This window comes from Trachemys scripta, chromosome 13 (genome assembly GCF_013100865.1).
Source record: "Trachemys scripta elegans isolate TJP31775 chromosome 13, CAS_Tse_1.0, whole genome shotgun sequence".
NCBI lineage: Eukaryota > Metazoa > Chordata > Testudines > Emydidae > Trachemys > Trachemys scripta.
The window spans coordinates 1-19,243 of NC_048310.1; the positions used below are offsets into that span (position 1 = coordinate 1).

Sequence of the window (19,243 nt, forward strand, 5' to 3'; positions counted from 1 at the left end):
AAATGAAAATGATGGTTTTCATGTCATCTTAAATCCTGTTTAAGGGATACTGCCAATTTAATCACACTTCTGTCCATTTATTTTTTAAATAGGAGACTGGTTGTAAAAACTGTCAGGAAGACTGAGGACCAACTGTAGTACCTGAAAATAGATTTGCTTTTAATTTGACTTGCCTTCACACTGACATTGTCCCTTTAACAAAATACAATTTCATATACTGGACACACAAGGTGGGTGTAGCAATATCTTCATATATTGTAATTCCAAGTGTCTATTACTGTTTAAAAAGAATGGAGAATATCTAGATTCGTAGAGTTTAAGACCAGAAGAAACCTTTAGATCATTTAGTCTGCCCTCCTGTATATCACAGGCCATTAAATTTCACCCAATTACCACTGTATTGAGTCCAATAGCTTGCATTTGACTAAAGCATAATCTGCACTTGGCTAAAGTATATTTCTAATTTAAATTACTCTAGGTTTGGCTTCCAGCCACTGGTTCTGGCTATGCCTTTCTCCACCAGATTAAAGAGCCTTTTAATAACCTATATTTTTTCCATGTGAAGGAATCAATGCTTTTGTCCACTGAGACTGGATTCCACTAACACTAACAGTTTGTAATAGACCAGCCACTGAAGTCATTAGTTTGTTGCATGAGTGTAGCTGGCAGGCCAGAACAGAGGGATCCCTGATGTGAAGTGAGACAAAATTAGCCCCTAATCCTGCAATGAGCTCCATCTAGACCAGGGATCAGCAACTTTTCAGTGTGCCGAGTCTTCATTTGGTCACTCTAATTTAAGGTTTCATGTGCCAGTAATACATTTTAACGTTTTTAGAAGGTCTCTTTCTGTAAGTCTATAATATATAACTAAACTATTGCTGTATGCAAAGTAAATAAGGTTTTTAAAATGTTTAAGAAGCTTAATTTAAAATGAAATTAAAATGCAGAGGCCCCTGGACCGATGGCCAGGACCCGGGCAGGGTGAGTGCCACTGAAAATCAGCTCACGTGCTGCCTTTGGCACGCATGCCATAGGTTGCCCACCCCTGATCTAGACCAACCCCTGTGCCCACATGGGAGCACATGACTTCGACGATGCTCCAAACGGATGCAGGGGTTAGCCTGCATAGATTTCTTTGAACAAGGCCTTGCTCCTGTAATAAACCCAGTTATTTGACTATACTATACCAACAACAGAACCACTCCTCAGACATTAAAAAATAGAAGACAGATTTCCAATTAATCTAAAACGGACACCTTTAAAGAATGCACACGGGATAATAATACGTGGCACTTTTAATACTTTCCAGATTACAACCTCCTTGGAAGCTAAGAAATAATTTTCAGATTTGTCTTTGAAGTGAAACACTCCTCTCTCCAGTAAGAACCAAAACCACCACCGGTCTTGACCAAACATTCTGAAGCGAACTCCTCCTCTTAGGAAAATGGGCATAGAATATCTGATGTCCACATACAGCAGAAGGACCTTGATTTTTAAAGTTCTCTGTTTCCTTATCAAATTTCTCCACTCCACCCCAAACTCCTCTAACCTGCATATACACAGTGGTTTGTTATTGTGGGCTCCTCAGACTGGGCTGGTAGGTATTATTAATGATTATTATTAGAATACCAAAAATGTGCTAAATGCTTTACAGATATGAAGCAAGGCCACTGGCCTGAGAAAAATACATGAACATAGGTTGGGGGGTGGAATGTAACAAAAAAAAAGTGATTATGTGATAATGATATGTCTTGATTTTTTTTTTTAATAGTCTGTTAACACAAAGAAGACTGACTCATGTTTTGAAAAAAGTCAAAAGAATGATATAGATCTTATAAACAGAAAAACATGGATCAAAATTTCATCAGTCGCTAATTTTTCATACTTAATCTACCAGTTCATAAAGATCATTATATAAAAAAGTCTCACGATGCGAAGGGTGTAAGCTCTAGACAATGCAAGGAGAAATGTGTGTGATTAACTCTCATAAGTGATAAATAGTAGAGTTGGGTTAAGAATGAAAATATTTTAACTGTAAAAAAATATGTAAAATTCTTATATTCACAAATAGTTCACCCAGCCTCATAAAATGGGGAATAATATTTTTACATTATTTGAACCAAAAAGTAGAATGAAATTCATCAAATAATTGATTTTATGATCTCCATTAAATAGGAATGAACTAAAAAAAAATTTATTTTTCTTACAACCCCCCCATACGTTGCAAAGTATTACACAGGACATTTATTTTGGACTTCTGAAGGAGATGCACAGAGAGCACAGAGTGAATAATTGCTGCCTACCCATCCACATATACTTACATCTTCATTCCAGTCTTCTGCCGTCCATTCTTCTATCGAATTCTTCCATGCTCCTGTTGCAGTATGGGAGAAAAGAGAAATTAGGCACAAATCCTAAGACTCAATATCATATTTCAGTTCGCACATTAAAAGCCATCTTACCGTCCATCTCTAATTACAGTTATGAATGCAGTACACGCAGGAAATTATGGTCAGGACCACAAGATGCTCTACAGAGTTAGGGTCTTTTGGGAGATATTTTTAACATGTTCTCTAGAATGTAGGGATATTTCTAGCCCTTCTGGTACCAGAGATGGTTTATGTTAAAGGAAAGACTACAGTGTCCTTAAATCAGCCATCATACTCAACAGCACCAAGCATGATGAGACATTCACCCCACTCACCTTTCCCTGATGATTAAACTTAATGATGGAATCCTAAAGCAGAGTAGAATCTGAGCTCTGCACCACCATAAACATGGGATCCATACTGGCTGCATAGCAAGACCTGCTTAGACTTCCAAAGTCTGCATCTGGACCAGTGATACTCAGACCTCAGTGGTTCAGGAGCCAAATCAGTGATCAACATAACCCAAAAGAGCCACAGTAGTGTGAATTCATTTTTTTTATTTACTATTTATATATATATATATATTTCTCACAGCAAAATGACTGACCAAGTATTATTATTTTATCAACTACAATTGGTAAGCAACATAGTAAAAGCATCCTGATTGGTTAATAACTTAGATTGGCTAATAATTAAATCACCAGTGTTTTAATATCATCACGTGCTGTAAAAAGCAGCATAAGACACATTAAAGAGCCACTTGCGGTTTGCGTGCCTCAGTCTGCGTATCACCGGTTCGTACCCGCCCGAGCTGAAAGCACACAGTGATGTCCCCTCTAGGACATTCCCTTCCTGCCTGCTGGCTGTCTCCTCAGGCCAGAATAACCCCAGTCCGCTTTCCCGAGTTGGAAAACAGCCATTTTACAGGGGAAAAAAATCTCATTCCTTCTGTGGCAGCATGGCGGTTGGCCTGCCACTCCAGCTGCAGCATGGTGCCAAGCCAATTTTATGTCACAAGTTGCAGAGAGCAGGCTGTGCAGTGCAACAGGCAGACTAACACGTGCAGGAATAGCACAGCAGTAGGAAACGTGTTTAATGTTTTTAAAACTGGTCTCTTCTATAGGAAACAGCAAGGGAGAGAGGGGGCACACAACAGTCGGAAACCATTAGAAAGCAGGGGGGTTGGGGCACACACACTTGAGGCTATCCCAGGAACAGAGCCATCCAATTAACTACACAACCACAAGCGAAGCACCCACCAGCAGTAAAATTTTAGTTTCCATCACCTTTGATCAAATGTAGCTTTGCAAGACACCTCCGTTTTAATCGCATTCTTGTATTCGGCACTGAACCATTTGCAATTAATGAATTTTAAAATAAAGCCCCTTGAAGACCGCATCAAATCCAGTCTGCGCTAATTAGATCAATCTAGATGTATATATATCAATATATCTGAATTCATTCCTCTGTGTGTTTTACATTGCAGCTAAGTCATAGACAATAGGATTGAACACTGCTGATTTGGCAGTCTGAACAGCCCTGCCCCCAACATACACATACCCCCCAAAAAGAAAGAGGACTTATACCTTGGAGTCCACAATTATTTGGCAGGTCCTGAGCAAGATAATGTCCACTCTGGGCTGGCTCTGTGGAGCAATATAAAATTGCCTGAAATGTCTCTCAGTCACACTATACCAAATAGCCTCTCACTGAAGGTCTCCATATAAAGTGTTGAGTCATGTACCTGTAGCTAAGCAAAGTAATTTTTGGCGTTTCCAAGGAAAATTCACCAGATCTCCAATTCCTGGACAAACTCCCAAGCAAGCCCATGTGTCCATGGCTTTTCAGACAGGAGGAAGTGCCCGAGTAGTATAATTAAGATGTGGAAGTTAGGTCAGCCTTTCCTCTGGCTTCTTCCTCCTGGCCAATGGAGGATTGCTCCCTAGAGGATATGTTCTATATGTATTTTTATTAGTTTCTCTTAAGAATGCATCATCCTGTCTACTCTGTGTCTGACTTGTGTAGATGGTAAAGCTCTTCAGGGCAAGGATGGTCTCTGTATTTTGTGTCAGTACTTTAATAATAAACAATAGTGCTCCAAGTGTTTTGTATAGTTTTTTTTTTTTTTTTTTTTTACACAAGTCCAGGAATGGGGCTTCCACCAGTCCCCTTGGGAGAGTATTCCAAACCAACAGATCCCACAGTTAGGACATTTCCCTGACATTCAGCCTAATGGTTCATCCCATTCCTATTTTATACCCCCACTGGATCAACCCGTTTTCTGTATTGGCACCCTTCAAGCATTTGCAGACAATGAGCACATCTCCCCCACTACGCATTTTAGAAGATTAGCCAAGTTATACGCATTTAATTCTCACTCTTGCCTCCAAAGTCAATCCCTCCAGCCTCAACTACTTTGTTGCTCTTCTATGAATTAATTCCTATTTGCCAAGGTCTTCCTACATTGAAGGGCCTGGAACTGCATACAGTATTCCAGGTATGATCTTACTACTAGCACAACAGGTCCTCTCTTCAACGTCTTCAGGCCTCTGCAGTCCAAAAAACAAAACAAAAAAATCATCACACTGGCTTTAATGCCACCTTTCATCACTGCAAACTGGAATAATTTTCTGTCCACTATTGCCCTACGTCTTCTGTGACACTGCAGTTTTTACAAGTATCTTCTTTCTCTTGAAAGTTTGTGTTTTGTTTTTCCAAGTATGTTTGTTATGCAAATTTCATCCTGGATTTCCATCTGTGGGTGCTTCCATTTTTCTTCCGTAAAAGCTGGTTTATCTGCTTTGCAGCAGCTCAACGAGCCAGTAAAAGTGCATTCTACTCTTTATTGCTGGTGTGATTGCTACTATTTTCCTCCTAATTTCTGGCTACTGATCACACCTTTGGGATTTCCCCCCCATTTCACTCCAGATGCATTACCTTGCACTTTGAGTGTGAAACTTATTGTATCCCTATTTCTAACCTTCCTAGCTCCCCTGTTTTATATTATCCTTGTAATTTACAGCCCTTCCCAATTTAGTATAATCTGCAGTTTTCATTAAAATGCTCTTTCCATTTCAACAATGGACCTAAAACCCAACCCCTTGCAGCTTCCCCGCTACACCATTACCTCCATCCTCTGAGACTGATACATTGTGGTTTATTGCTCTCTTTTCTTTGTGGCCCTCCTGTCAGTTTCATAAATCACATGGGACTGCACATATCCAAGCCAACCTGAATTACATTTACTAGTAAATTTGAGGCACAATAGCCGTACTTTAGTAAACATTTGATCACATCTACTGCATTCTTCTCATTCACTGATTTTATAATTCCATTTAAAAAAGTGATGGAGTCTGCTCTGACTTGCTCTATATAAAACCCATGCTGTTTATTGCTCAGGAGCCCATTATTTTCTAGATGCTTACAGGTTTCTCCCATAGCAAGAAGTCACAAGAAAGTGAGCGCATTCAGTGTATTGCAAAAAATCTGAAAGCTGGGGGTACGTCTGGCCACCTGGCAAGTACCCCATTAACCTACCAACTCACAGTGCTCAGGTTTATTGCTTTTCATGTAGGGTTCATTCATTTTGCATTTTTAAAAAGTTCTCTTTAAGCTATTTATAACATACCCTACAACTATAAAAAAAAAATAGTGGACAGAAGCAGCAAATAGGGAAAGTGTTATAAACAGCTCCCTTCTACTCTTTGGAATAGATGTGTGTTTTAACTTTTTGAGGTTCTATAAGTTACTTAGACTCCTCCTCTCCTTTCCTCTTCACAATCAGCAATACTTTGGTGTTGTATTGTAGCATCACGGAACCTGCTGGCTTTTCCACGATGCCCCAGAATGATGCATCTCGAGAGTATCCATGCACCCTTTTGCGACTCTTCTGCCATCTGTGACAGCCCAGGACATCATATTCTAAGGCATCTTTAGTGCAAACGAATTTCATAAGCTAAAAAGAATTTTTAAACAGCTGAAAAATTGAGCCTGGTTAGTGGGAGGGGACAAATTAACAAGTACGATGAACTCAAAACTGAGTTGATATTAGAAGGACATCTTTTAAAAATCTAAAAAGGCTGAACTGTTTTGCAATTTGTGATTTAGTATTTCTCCACTAGCTGTCCAGTACTTTTCTTCCAGCTAAACATGCAAAAGCTGTTCTCAATTTGTCTTTCCGCTCCTACCTAGAAAGAATGCCTCATTCTGCTTTTTTTGTTGCCCTTATCTTTGCTTTGCATGCATTCTTGCTTCTTTGCATTATTCTTATTCTTCTAGTCACTCGCCCTTCAGTATGGTAATTTTTATGGTGCTCCAGGCTTCTCTCCCCACATTTTCCTCCCACTGCACCACATTCACCAGCTTTCCATCGTCTTCAAAATTTGATTTCCTGGATTTTAATACCCTTGTACTGATGTGTTCTAGCCCATTTAGAGCTAGGAGAACTTCAGTGGCTCATGCTTTAGCACCAAACTCCATTACCCCCACACCATTTTTCAGTGAATTCTTCTACTACTGCTAAGTAGATAAGGACAGCTCCTCTATCTGGGTCACAAAGTTGTCCTCTATGTAACTTAGGAATCTGTGCTTAGTCATATTTAGCTGTTCTTGTTACCCAGACATCTGGGCAGATTTGCATACATTCCCATGATTTCAAATATCAATAGCTCGTCCAAGAATTTCTCTAGCTCTCCATTCTTGGTAAGGAAGTGAGGATGAGACTATCAATTTCTCAGTGTAGATTCTCCTTTCTTGTATCTTTTCCTTTCTTCATTAAAGTAGGATTTCACTGCTTCTCAAATAATTAGAATAGCATGCCCTGCCTCCCACCTCTCTTCTCCGTCCCTATATAGCAAGCACCAATGCTAACATTATAGGCAGGATTTCACATGTAGCATCACTTCGACTGCCTCTTCTGGCCTTAAAACTTATTTTTTAAAAACAAACACCAGTGAATTAATAATCTTTATTCTAGCTATATGTGTTTTGCTGCAGGACAAATCTATTCAGAATCATTCATTTTGGAAATACATGCCAGATTTTGAGCTAAGTAAAAGCTCCTTTCCAACTAGTTTAAAGTCTGCCTAAGGAGCCACACCAGCTCTGAACCGAGGAGATTCGCCTCCTATCCGCCTAAATGGAGAATGTCTAACGCAGAAAGTCACATCACAAGGGGCTCACACCAGTGCTCAGTGAAGCTGAAATCCTTCTCCTTACATCAGCAGTTGGTCACCAGTATCAGCCTTTTCCTTTCATTTGACAGTAGAAGGGTTGTCAAAAAGATGACCTGCATAGAACCCTTCCATCTTGTGAGCAATTCCTCAGATGCTGAAGTCATCCATTTTCCTCCACTTGCTGGACTACTGTAATTAGTGGCATTTCTCCAGCATGACACAATCTTTTTTTTTGCCCTCGTTACATCTCTTGACCTGGAACTCAAAGAGGCAGCATGCTATTCTGTTCTTTTTCTGAGTCACTGATAAGTCAGATTATGTTCTTTGCTTTTCAGTGCCCAGACAAGACCACTCCCCTTTCAACCTACTGTCTGTGTCTCTGCCTGTAACCAGCAATGAACATTCCACCCTTAAGATTCCACCAATAAATACAATCATATGAAGATACAGACTGTTCTGTTGGTAGCAATTCTATGGCCTATTCACATTTCTAGTTATTTCCTGTTCTGGAAGATGGCAAGATCTAGGAACTGTCCCACACCTCAGGAACTAATCTGTTTGCCTTCCTGTATGGTAACAGTGGGAATTTCAGAAGTGTCTGAGTGACTTAGGGGCACAAGTCCCAATGACTTTCAATGAGATGTGTGCTTGTAAATCAGTCACGTGCTTTGGAAAAATCTCACCGTAATGTACCTATCAAAAATTCCCTATAGGGAAACGGATTTAAATAGCTCCATCCTTCAACCTCTCTCGACTCATAGGGAATTGTTTATGATTTTGCGAACGAGAACTACCCTTCTCATTGTCTAACCACAGAGCTGTACATATACAGCCATCCTGCGGCTGGAGTACTGCAGCAAGCTGTATGAGTGAGCAAACACCCATGTCAGGTGAGAAGTATAACTATTTTCAGATGTTCATAAAAAAAACCCACAGCAGAGCTGTTATTTTAATGACAACTTGCTACAGCTTTTCACTCCAGCTCTTCCACTTTTGGAAGCCATCTTACCAGTTCCATCATCTGCATCATTCTGACCAGTCTCCCAAACTTCTGGTTTTGGCCCAAAGCCATCTGTGGCAGAAGTCTCCGTGTAGTCTGCAGGGTTAAATGTCCTAGGGTTTAAAAAGGTTGGGAAGAACAGAAATATACAGAAAGTGAATACCAAAGCCACACAAAATGAAATGCCCCAATTTATGGTCTATATTTGTATTAGATTTTTACCAGTTCTTGTCTTTCATATTTCGATAATTTGTGTTTTTCCAAAAAAGTCAATTTCTTTTTACTCCCAATAAGGGTGGGGGTGTGCCACCAAAAACCAGGGCAGTATTAAAAAAAGTCATTGTAAAGAAACTGAACAAAACCTAGTTCCTGGAAAAGTTGCAATACCAGGCAAACCATTCCCATCCTCATTAAACATAAGATTCTGCTGTGACTGTAAACTAATCAGTTGATCACTTCTCAGCAGGATAATACTGATGAGAATCCCATGTCGCATGCTTTTAGGGTGCCTGAAGTTTATGCAGGGCAACACGTAGTGTATCAATAAGATGGTGGCATGGAAGTGTTCTGAAATACCCACTGAAGCCAAAACAGCTCAATATTTAAGAGGTAGCCAAATGGTGACCTGGAAACTGATTTGTTGGTTTAAAAAAAAAAAGGGGGGGGGGGGCAGGGGGGTGTTTTTCAGCCTATCACATGAGAATGGAGTGAGAAGAGGAAAAGAGCAAGGAGAAGGCTTATCTAAGGCGTGGAGGCAGCCAAGACACGAAGGAGAAGAGAAAAAGCTAATTTTTATTCTCTTGACACCACGGATATGATCCACAAAGTTACGGAGAGCAAATAATGGCTAGAGGTAACGAGGTTACGGTCCTGCAGCCCAGATGAAAAGAGTTCTAGTGGCAAGACTGAAAAACCCTTAGAGTTGTGGGTTCAGCAGGGGAAGAAGCTTCTTTTGACTCTGTACCAAGGTGCACGCACGTGCAAAGAACATTGTCTACAATGTAAAACACTAAGAATGGAGGGAAGCTCCCGCACCTTCTGGTAGAAAAGATTAGATTCACTTGTCTTTGGGGGTTTTTTCAAACTACAGCCAAACAAGTTACCATTCAAACAGGGCTACAAACCAGCCATGCAGAACTTTCAACCTGCAACGCCTCTGGATTGACTTGGACTTTCCTTGAGGGGCTGGGTTACATGGGGACAAGCTCAGTTTTCTGGGGACTGGGGAGGGATTTTATTTAGGGGGTTGGTTGGTTTTTTTGAGTGTCTCTGACATGTTGACTCCTGTGTACTTAATGTTAGTTTGCCTAGAGATGGCAATAGTCACTCTGCATACAATGAATCACACTAGTATTTCACAGACAGTTTCACAGATCTGTATGCTTTCTATCCACAGCAATATACAATATATTTGTCAAGTAGTATTAACAAATTGGACAGTGATTAACACTCCTGCTGTGTTCGATTTTCCCTGAGAACTATATGCATCACTTACCCCATGCCTTGGGCTGAAAATCTCCCAGCTCCTCGCCCTCTGCCACGTCCAAACCCTACAAGAAGAGAGAACACCCTTTAATAGCACCCATACAGATGGGCTGATTGCCAATCTGTCACACAGGAGAATACTGGGTTTGAGGAAGAAAGCTAGAATGGATGAATTTACTAAATACAACTTCTCTCTCTTCAATTTCCCTCAAAGTAAAAACCCTTCTCTAATCCATACAAAGAACAAAATATTAGTTCATCATAATATTAGTAGTATAGTAAAGCAACCATTCTTTCCTCTCCTCTTAAAACTAGAAGAGGAAAAGATCAACCAGACCAAGGTAAGGGCCAACATAAAATCTTAGGTACATCATACACATCAACACAGTGCCTCTACTGTTGAATGTGTGTATCAACCTAGCTCTGTACAGCACACAAATTAAACTTGGGTGGGCAAATATATACTAGAAACTACTCAAACCATATATTTTTTATGTCTAGTATGGAGATGTATAGCTATTATTATCATCTAAGTTCAGTGTACAGTCCTTACCTTTCAATTTCTTGTGCTTGACTCCAAGGCCTGCACAAGCCCCAGCCTACACCTCTGGCCTAATCACACTTTCTCTCATTCCTCTGCTGTACCAATGTTAGCCTCAACAACCCATTTTGTTTCCCTCTCCTACTCCTGGATCTGGGCCTTTCCCCGCAGCTGTCTTTTATGCAGTCTCAGTTCGCCAAGCCGAAACTCTCGCCTTATTCAAATTATACTTAAGGCTAAGATTTTGTCAGATATTTCTTGTAAAATAAATGGACAGGTCACAGGCAATAAAGAAAAACTCACGGAAGCCCATGACCTGTCTGACTTTTACTAAAAATATCTACGGGGAGCTGTTGGGTCCCTACAACCCCCTCGGTGGCTACAGAAAGGGCTTCGCTAGCAGCTCCGGGTCCCCCTGCCGCTCACGGCAGCCGGGAGCTGCAAGTTACCCCTGGCCAGTGACTGGGAGCTGTGGGGGCCACACTGCCAGATGCGACCAGGGTACCCCACAACTCCCAGCCATCGCAGGCAGTGTGGGGGGGGGCGGGACTTCTACGACCTCCATGACAAAATCAGAGCCTTAACTATATCCAATGACTCCCTTCTTACACAATGCGGCTGGGGGATGGTTGGCACTGGGGGGGTGTGATGCGGTGGGGATGGTTGGCACTGGGGGAGAGATGCAGCCGGGGGGGGGAGGGGGAGGATGTTCCCTCCTTTGGGTTACACTCTTGACATCAGCCTCGGACTATAAGCTCTTTGGTACAGGGACTGTCTTTACTTTCATGTCTTGCATAGTGCTGACAACATACTAGAATCATTTACATTACTTAATAATCCCAAAAGCAGTCTGCTATTTTAGCATTTTAAACCGTGTTTCATATGTGCAATGCATTTCTACATCTGGTTTTCCATTCATTTTTTGGAGTTAACGTGTGATGGCATACTTTTTGAGAAGAAAATACATTCAGAGTTCACAACTACCTATTTGCATAACACAACACCTGGGAGCCTAGAGCTCCAGCTACACAGCAAAGCAGAATATTTTATTATGGATGCATTACAGGTTACCAAAACAGGGATCTTTAGGTTGCCCCATCTATCAGGACAAGTATGAATTTCTAACATTACCCTGCTATTGTAATCTTTTAGGGCTCCCAAGTACTAGTTACAGTCATGAAGCAATTGGATGCATGTGTGAATGTAAGCTCTTAAACACATACAAGAAAGCAAGGCATTGCTTGCCTGACCTTAGTATGCTCCAGGAAGGGCACTAGAATTTGGACCAGGTTTATCTGTTATTGGCAGATCTGGCCTCAATCTCTCTCTAATTTCTCTCCAAAAGAAGAGGAACTATTCAACTCAGGATACCTAATGTGCACAGCAGGGCTGGAAAAAGAGGACATTGTCAAGGTTCCTTCAGAAACAGAGTCCAGAGAACCCCAATGATGACAGTATAAATATTTAGATGGATAGGACTAGTTTTAGATCATTAGGGAAATGTCCTGCACAGGGGCTGCTTCTGGAAAGGGCTGAAATACTTAACATAGGCAGATAGGTAAGAATGTTTCAAGGATTCTTCAGCAATATCATTCTGAACATTGACAGAGGCAAGACACTTGGATAGTAACCTACAGAACTAGTCAGGGAGTTTAGAATAGAAAGATATTGTTGATTGAAGCAGGAGGCATTTGTTTCAATAGCTAAAACAGAGGTATAAGAAGCATATAAATGGGTTGAGCAGCAGAGCACCTCTTCCATTTGACCGGGTGAAAGCATTACAGAAGGAGAACTTGACATGTAGGTGAAAGATTAGAATATCAGAATGGCCATACTGGGCCAGACCAAAGGTCTATCTAGCTCAGTATCCTGTCTTCTGACAGTGGCCAATGCCAGCTGCCCCAGAGAGAATGACAGAACAGGTAATCATCAAGTGATCCATCCCCTGTTGCCCATTCCCATCCCTGCCCATCCTGGATAATAGCCATTGATGGACCTATCCTCCATGAACTTATCTAGTTCTTTTTTGAACCCTGTTATAGTCTTGGCCTTCACAACATCCTCCGGCAAAGAGTTCCACAAGTTGACTGTGCATTGGGTGAAGAAATGTTTCTTTTTGTTTTAAACCTGCTGCCTATTAATTTGTGTGTTATGCGAAGGAGTAAATAACATTTCCTTATTTACTTTCTCTACACCAGTCATGATTTTATAGACCTCGATCATATCCCCCCTTAGTCGTCTCTTTTCCAAGCTGAAAAGTCTCAGTCTTATTAATCTCTCCTGTTCCATACCCCTGATCATTTTTGTTGCCCTTTTCTGTACCTTTTCCAATTCCAACATATCTTTTTTGAGATGGTACAACCACATCTGCATGCAGTATTCAAGATGTGGGCATACCATGGATTTATATCTATCACTTTCCTAAAGATTCCCAACATTCTGTTAGTTTTTTTGACTGGTGCTGCACCTTGAGTGGATGTTTTCAGAGAACTGTCCATAATGACTCCATGATCTCTTTCTTGAGTGGTAACAGCTAATTTAGACTCCATCATTTTATATATGTAGTTGGGATTATGTTGTCCAATGTGCATTACTTTGCATTTCATCTCCCATTTTGTTGCCCAGTCACCCCATTTTGTGAGATCCTTGTGTAACTCTTCGCAGTCTGCCTGGGACTTAACTATCTTGAGTAGTTTTGTATCATCTGCAAATTTTGCCACCTCACTGGTTACCCTTTTTTCCAGATCATTTATGAATATGTTCAACAGAACTGGTCCCAGTACAGACCTTGGGGGACACCACTATTTATCTCTATTCTGAAAACTGACCATTTATTCCTACTCTGTTTCCTGTCTTTTAACCAATTAGGGATCCATGAGAGGACCTTCCCTCTTTTCCCATGACAGCCTTCTTTGCTTAAGAATCTTTGGTGAGTGACCTTGTCAAAGGCTTTCTGAAAATCTAAGTACACTATATCCACTGGATCAACCTTGTCCACATGCTTGTTGACACTCAAATAATTCTAGCAGACTGGTGAGGCATGATTTCCCTTTACAAAAACCATGCTGATTGATTCTTCCCCAACAAATCATGTTCATCTATGTGTCTGATAATTCTGTTCTTTACTATAGTTTCAACCAATTTGCCTGATACTGAAGACAGGCCTACCGGCCTGTAATTGCCAGGATCACCTCTGTAGCTCCTTTTTAAAAATTGGCATCACATTAGCTATCCTCCAGTCATTTGGTACAGAAGCTGGTTTAAGTGAGAGTTTACAAACCATAGTTAGTAGTTCTGCCATTTCACATTTGAGTTCCTTCAGAACTCTTGTGTGAATACCATCTGGTCCTGGTGACTTCTTATTTAATTTATCCATCTGTAACAAAACTTCCTCTAACGACCCCTCAATCTGGGACAGTTCCTCGGAGGTGTGACCTAAAAAGATGGCTCAGGTTTGCGAATCTCCCTCACATTCTCAGCCATGAAGACCAATGCAGAGAACTCATTTAGTTTCTCCGCAATGGCCTTATCTTCCTTGAGAGTTTCTTTAGCATCTCAAACGTCCAGTGGCCCCCTGGGTTGTTTAGCAGGCTTCCTGCTTCTGATGTACTTACATTTTTTGCTGTTACTTTCTGAGTCTTTGAGCTAGCTGTTCTTCAAATTATTTTTTGGCCTTCCTAATTATATTTAAGATGACAATTTAGTACATGAAGAGAGTGCTAGAGATCCTGTCCTGGTGTTTCATTAAGGACTGAAAAATGAAGTTACTGATTAGGGCTAGACATGCAGCAATTTCACTCCATATTCTGACTTCAAGAGAGGTGGTCTTCTAGGTAACTAACCAGGAAGTTCTATTCTGGATCTTTTTTAAAGGCCTTGTCTACATGGGAACACTCAGGAAAATTGATCCAAATAACTAAGGGTATGACTACCCTATTGAGCCTATGCTCACATAGCTACTTTAGCACAGTTATGCCAGCATAGCCCCCAAGCTTAGATGCAGCCTACCCTGACAAAAGGAGTATTGCTGTCCATGTAGGAACACAACCTTCCTGAAAGACATTACCGATATCAACAAAAGCCCTTTTCTGTTGGCATAGCTGCATCTAAACTGGGTGTTTTATGTTGGTCTGGGTGTGGGTATTTTTGACACCATCTAACACAGCTATGCCTACATAACTTTGAAGTGTAGACCAAGCCTAAAGCTGTAAATTTAAAGTGGATTAATTAAACCGCATTAAGCGTCTGTCTGGATGGTCTCATTCAGAATTAAAGTGGCCTTAGTTCAGTTTAATTCATTAAGAGAAATTAATTAAACCAAATTAAGGTCACTAATTCTGAATAAGAGCGTCCACACAAGGGTTTAATGAAGTTTAATTAATCCACTTGAAATTTTAATTCAGATTATTTTCTTGAGTGTTCCCATGTAGACAAGCCCCAACATTCCATGATGTTAATTCCTTCTGTGTCCTTTGGTAGAGTTCCAGCATGAAATGATGCAAGGAGGTTGCTGCAGCGGAGCCTAGGTGATCAAAAGAGGCTGGCTGCATCCTAAAGAGAGGAGACATGCTGCTACCATGCATGGCAACACAACCCGACTCTGGAAAACCTGCTGTGCACAATCTCAACGCCTACAATCTTTTGCCATCTTTGCTTCCAACACAGTAGATTCTGTTGGAATTGGAATCAGAAGTATTCTGGTGGTATGCGGACTGAAAGTGACCACGCTTTCAGGAAGCAACCGAATCCATATTTTGAGTTTTTTAAACCAAAAAGTTCTCTCCTCCCAACTCTGAATTTAAAACTCAGCCTCAAAGTTATTTAAGCTTCTGGATCCCTAGAGGTGCTTAGCACCTGCAACTCACACAGAAATCACTGATGAGTCACTACGGCATTTCAGGTTTTCCCCACCCCGTATTAGGAAATTTTTTAAACACTGTCCCTTAATAGTGACCAACAGATTGCAGTGTAGATGGAACCTTAAGTGCTGTGATGCAGTATCCATCCAAGGGAGGGAAGGCAGGCTCTAACTGTTATATTATGGAATTGCCTTGTCCAGATAGTTTCCACAACAAAAAATGCACCATAATGGTCAGTTTTCAAAACAAAAAGGAAGTCACAGGTTTTTTGGCAACACAACAGGCAATTCTGTGACGGTAAGTTTCCATCTGCGCAAGAAAGGAGAACGAGCAACTTTGCAGCAGCACATGTTAAACTCTCAAGCAGGCTGCGTGAATGGACCTTGCTTCAATTAGTCAGCCTACTGAGCACAAAAGGAAACAATGGGGGCACCAGGCAAAGAATAAAATTACAGCTCTAATTGCCACTCCTAATCCTGACATTTCTCAGCTTCCTTTACACTCAGATCTCCAAACAACGGGTTCAAGTGTCAAGCCAAATCCTGGCTATTCCTCTCTATTCACAGGAAGCCAGCAGTGGAAAGTTTGTTGGGTTTTTTTTCCATCGTATTGCTCATTTTGACATTTTACTCTAGTTTGTTCCCACATTTTACTAATTGAGCCAGGTGGCCTTTTTCTGTTCACTAATGTATCTCACGCTCTTAATCAACTTCGCACACCAGCTGTAGTTTGCTTTGTTGCATTTAGAGAGATTTTCCATAGCAACTCAGTTACAGGAAATAGGATACCTGGATCCTCTAAGGTGCTGAGCATTCTCCATTCCCCATGAAGTCCATTGAGAGTTCCAGACACACACACATGCTCACAGGATCAAGCCCTAGTGTGGTTTAATGATTGAAAAAAAATGGTTACCTATCTTTTCGTAACTTTTGCTCATGTCGATTCCATTCTAGGTGCATGCGCGCCCACATGCACAAATGTCGGAGACTTTTGCCTTAGCGGTATCCGTAGGGTCAGCCGTGGCGCCCTCTGGGGTGCCGCGCTCATGCATCGGTATATCAGGTGCTGTCGGCCCTACACCCTCTCAGTTCCTTCTTGCCGGCACTCCAACAGAGGGGCAGGAGGGCGGGTAATGGAATGGACATGAGCTACCCATCTCGAAGAACAACAGTTATGAAAAGGTGGGTAACCGTTTTTTCTTCTTCGAGTGCTTGCTCATGTCGATTCCATTGTAGCTGACTCTCAAGCAGTATCCCTGGAGAGGGGCTCAGAGTTCACAGACATTCGGCTTGTAATACTGCTCTACTGAAGCCGGCGTCATCTCAGGCTTGCTGGGTAAGCGCATAGTAAGACATGAATGTGTGAATGAATGATTGGAATTGGCACATGGGTCAGGAAGGCCACCGCCAAGGCTTGCACTCTAGTTGAGTGGGCAGTTACAATTGCCGGGGGAGGCACTTTTACCTGATCATAGCAAAATCAGATGCAGGCGTTGATCCAATATGAAATTCTCTGGGTGGACACTGGATGACCTTTCATCCTATCCGTCACTGTGATGAACAACTGTGTCGAATTGTAAAATGATTCAGTCCTTTCGATGTAGGCGGCTAGCACTCTCCTGACATCCAGGGAGTGCAACTTACGTTCCTCCTCAGACTTATGAGGATTTGGGAAGAAGACTGACAAAAATATGTCCTGGCTCATGTGAAACTGCGAAACCACCTTGGGCAGGAAAACCGGATGTGGCCGCAGCTTAACCTTGTCCTAGAAAAACACCATATAGGGTGGCACCGAGGTAAATGCCCTAATCTCAGACTCTTTGGGCAGAAGTTATCGCCACCCATGGTAGGAGGGTTTTTTCTAATAAACATTCCCCTACAGCGTTTGCAATGCAAAGATGCTCTACACATCAGCATGAAGAAAAAAGGATTTACTAAAAACTGACTAGGGACAAAAGTGAAACTGACAAGTCTAGTCTCATTTTTCAAAGTGTAAAACGCCACAATGAAAGTTAAATTGGTAAACTTATTACACTTTTAATCACTTCACACAAATAAGGAATTTTGTTTTTTTATAACTTTAGGATTTTTAACCTGCTTGTGTCCTGCTAAGCAGTTCTCCATATCACCTTTGTTATAGAACTCTACTCAGATACTCTCAGAATCACAGAAATGTAGGGCTGAAAGGGATCTTGAGAGGTTATCTAGTCCAGCCCCTCATGCTGAGACAGGACCAAGTATACCTAGAACATCCCTGACACATGCTTGTCCAACCTGCTCTAAAAAACCTCCAGTGATGGGGATTTCACAGCCTCCCTTGTTAACCTATTGCAGCACATAACGACCCTTATAGTGAGAAAGATTTTCCTAATATCTAACCTAAATCTCCCTTGATGCAGATTAAGCCCATTCCTTCTTGTCCTATCTTCAGTGGACATGGAGACCAATTGATTACTGTCCTCTTCCTAACAGCCCTGAACATATTTGAAAACTTATCAGGTCCCCACTCAGACTTCTTCTCTCAAGATGAAATATGCCCACTTTTTTAAACCTATCATCATCGGCCAGGTTGTCTAAACCTTTTATCATTTTAGTTGCTCTCCTCTGAGCTCTCTCCAATTTGCCCACCTTTTTCCTGAAGCATGGCACCCAGAACTAGACACAGTGCTCCAGATGAGACCTCACCAGTGCAGAACAATTACCTCCCGTGTCTTGCATACAACACTCTAGTTAATACACTCCAGAATCAGCCTTTTTTGCACTGCATCAGATTGTTACTCATATTTAATTTGTGATCCACTATAACCCCCAGATGCTTTTCTGCAGTACTACTGCCTAGTCAGTTTTTCCACATTTTATAGTTTGTGCATTTCTTTTTCCTTAAGTATAGTACTTGACACTTGTCTTTATTGAATTTCATCTTCGTGATTTTAGACCAATTCTCCAATTTGTCAAGATCATTCTTAATTGTAATCCATGTCCTCCAAAATGCCTGCAACCACTGCAAGCTTGGTCTCATACACAAATTTTATAAGCACACTCTACTCCATTATCTAAATCATTAATGAAAATATTAAGAAGTACCAGACCTAGGAAGATCCCTGCATCCTCCCAGTTTGACAGAGAACCATTGATAATTACTCTGAGTACAATTTTTCAACCAGTTGTGCACCCATAAATTCATCTAGACCACGTTTCTCTAGTTTGCTTATGAGAAATGTCTGGGACTGTGGGACTATCAAAAGCCTTACTAAAATGAAGATTTATCACATCTACTAGTTCCCCCCCATCCAGTAACCCTGTCAAAGAAGGAAATTAGGTTGGTTTGTCATGATTTGTTCTTGACAAATCCGTATTAGCTCTTACTTATCACCCTCTTACTCAGTAGATGCTTACAAATAGATTGTTCAATAATTTGTTCCCGCATCTTTCCAGATCATAGAAGATCAGGGTTGGAAGAGACCTCATGAGGTCATGTAGTCCAACCCCCTGCTCAAAGCAGGGCTATCCCCAACTAAATCATCCCAGCCAGAGCTTTGTCAAGCTGGGCCTTAAAAACCGCTAATGATGGAGATTCCACCATCTCCCTAGGTAACTCATTCCAGTGCTTCACACCCTCCTAGTGAAATAGTGTTTCCCTAATATCCAACCTAGGCCTCCCCCACTGCAACTTGAGACCATTGTTCCTTATTCGGTCATCTACCACCACTGAGAACAGCTAAGCTCCATTCTCCTTGGAACCCCCCCCCTCAGGTACTTGAAGGCTGCTATCAAATTGCCCCTCACTTCTCTTGTGCAGACTAAACAAGCCCAGTT

The 19,243-nt window shown here is 41.3% G+C and overlaps 1 protein-coding gene across 1 annotated transcript in view; it reads right to left on the reverse strand.

Moving 5' to 3' along the window:
* Window positions 1–2,321: 2,321 nt before the first annotated feature.
* LOC117886492 (ubiquitin-associated protein 2-like) overlaps window positions 2,322–19,243 on the reverse strand; it is a gene marked incomplete at its 3' end in the record, with an annotated part of 52,169 nt that continues 35,247 nt past the window's right edge. Inside the window, exons 7-10 of the mRNA XM_034788361.1 lie at window positions 10,039–10,093; window positions 8,553–8,656; window positions 3,956–4,015; window positions 2,322–2,374 (exon numbers count right to left, since the gene is read on the reverse strand). Coding sequence (XP_034644252.1) covers window positions 2,322–2,374; window positions 3,956–4,015; window positions 8,553–8,656; window positions 10,039–10,093 — 272 coding nt within the window. The remainder of the gene's footprint in view (window positions 2,375–3,955; window positions 4,016–8,552; window positions 8,657–10,038; window positions 10,094–19,243) is intronic.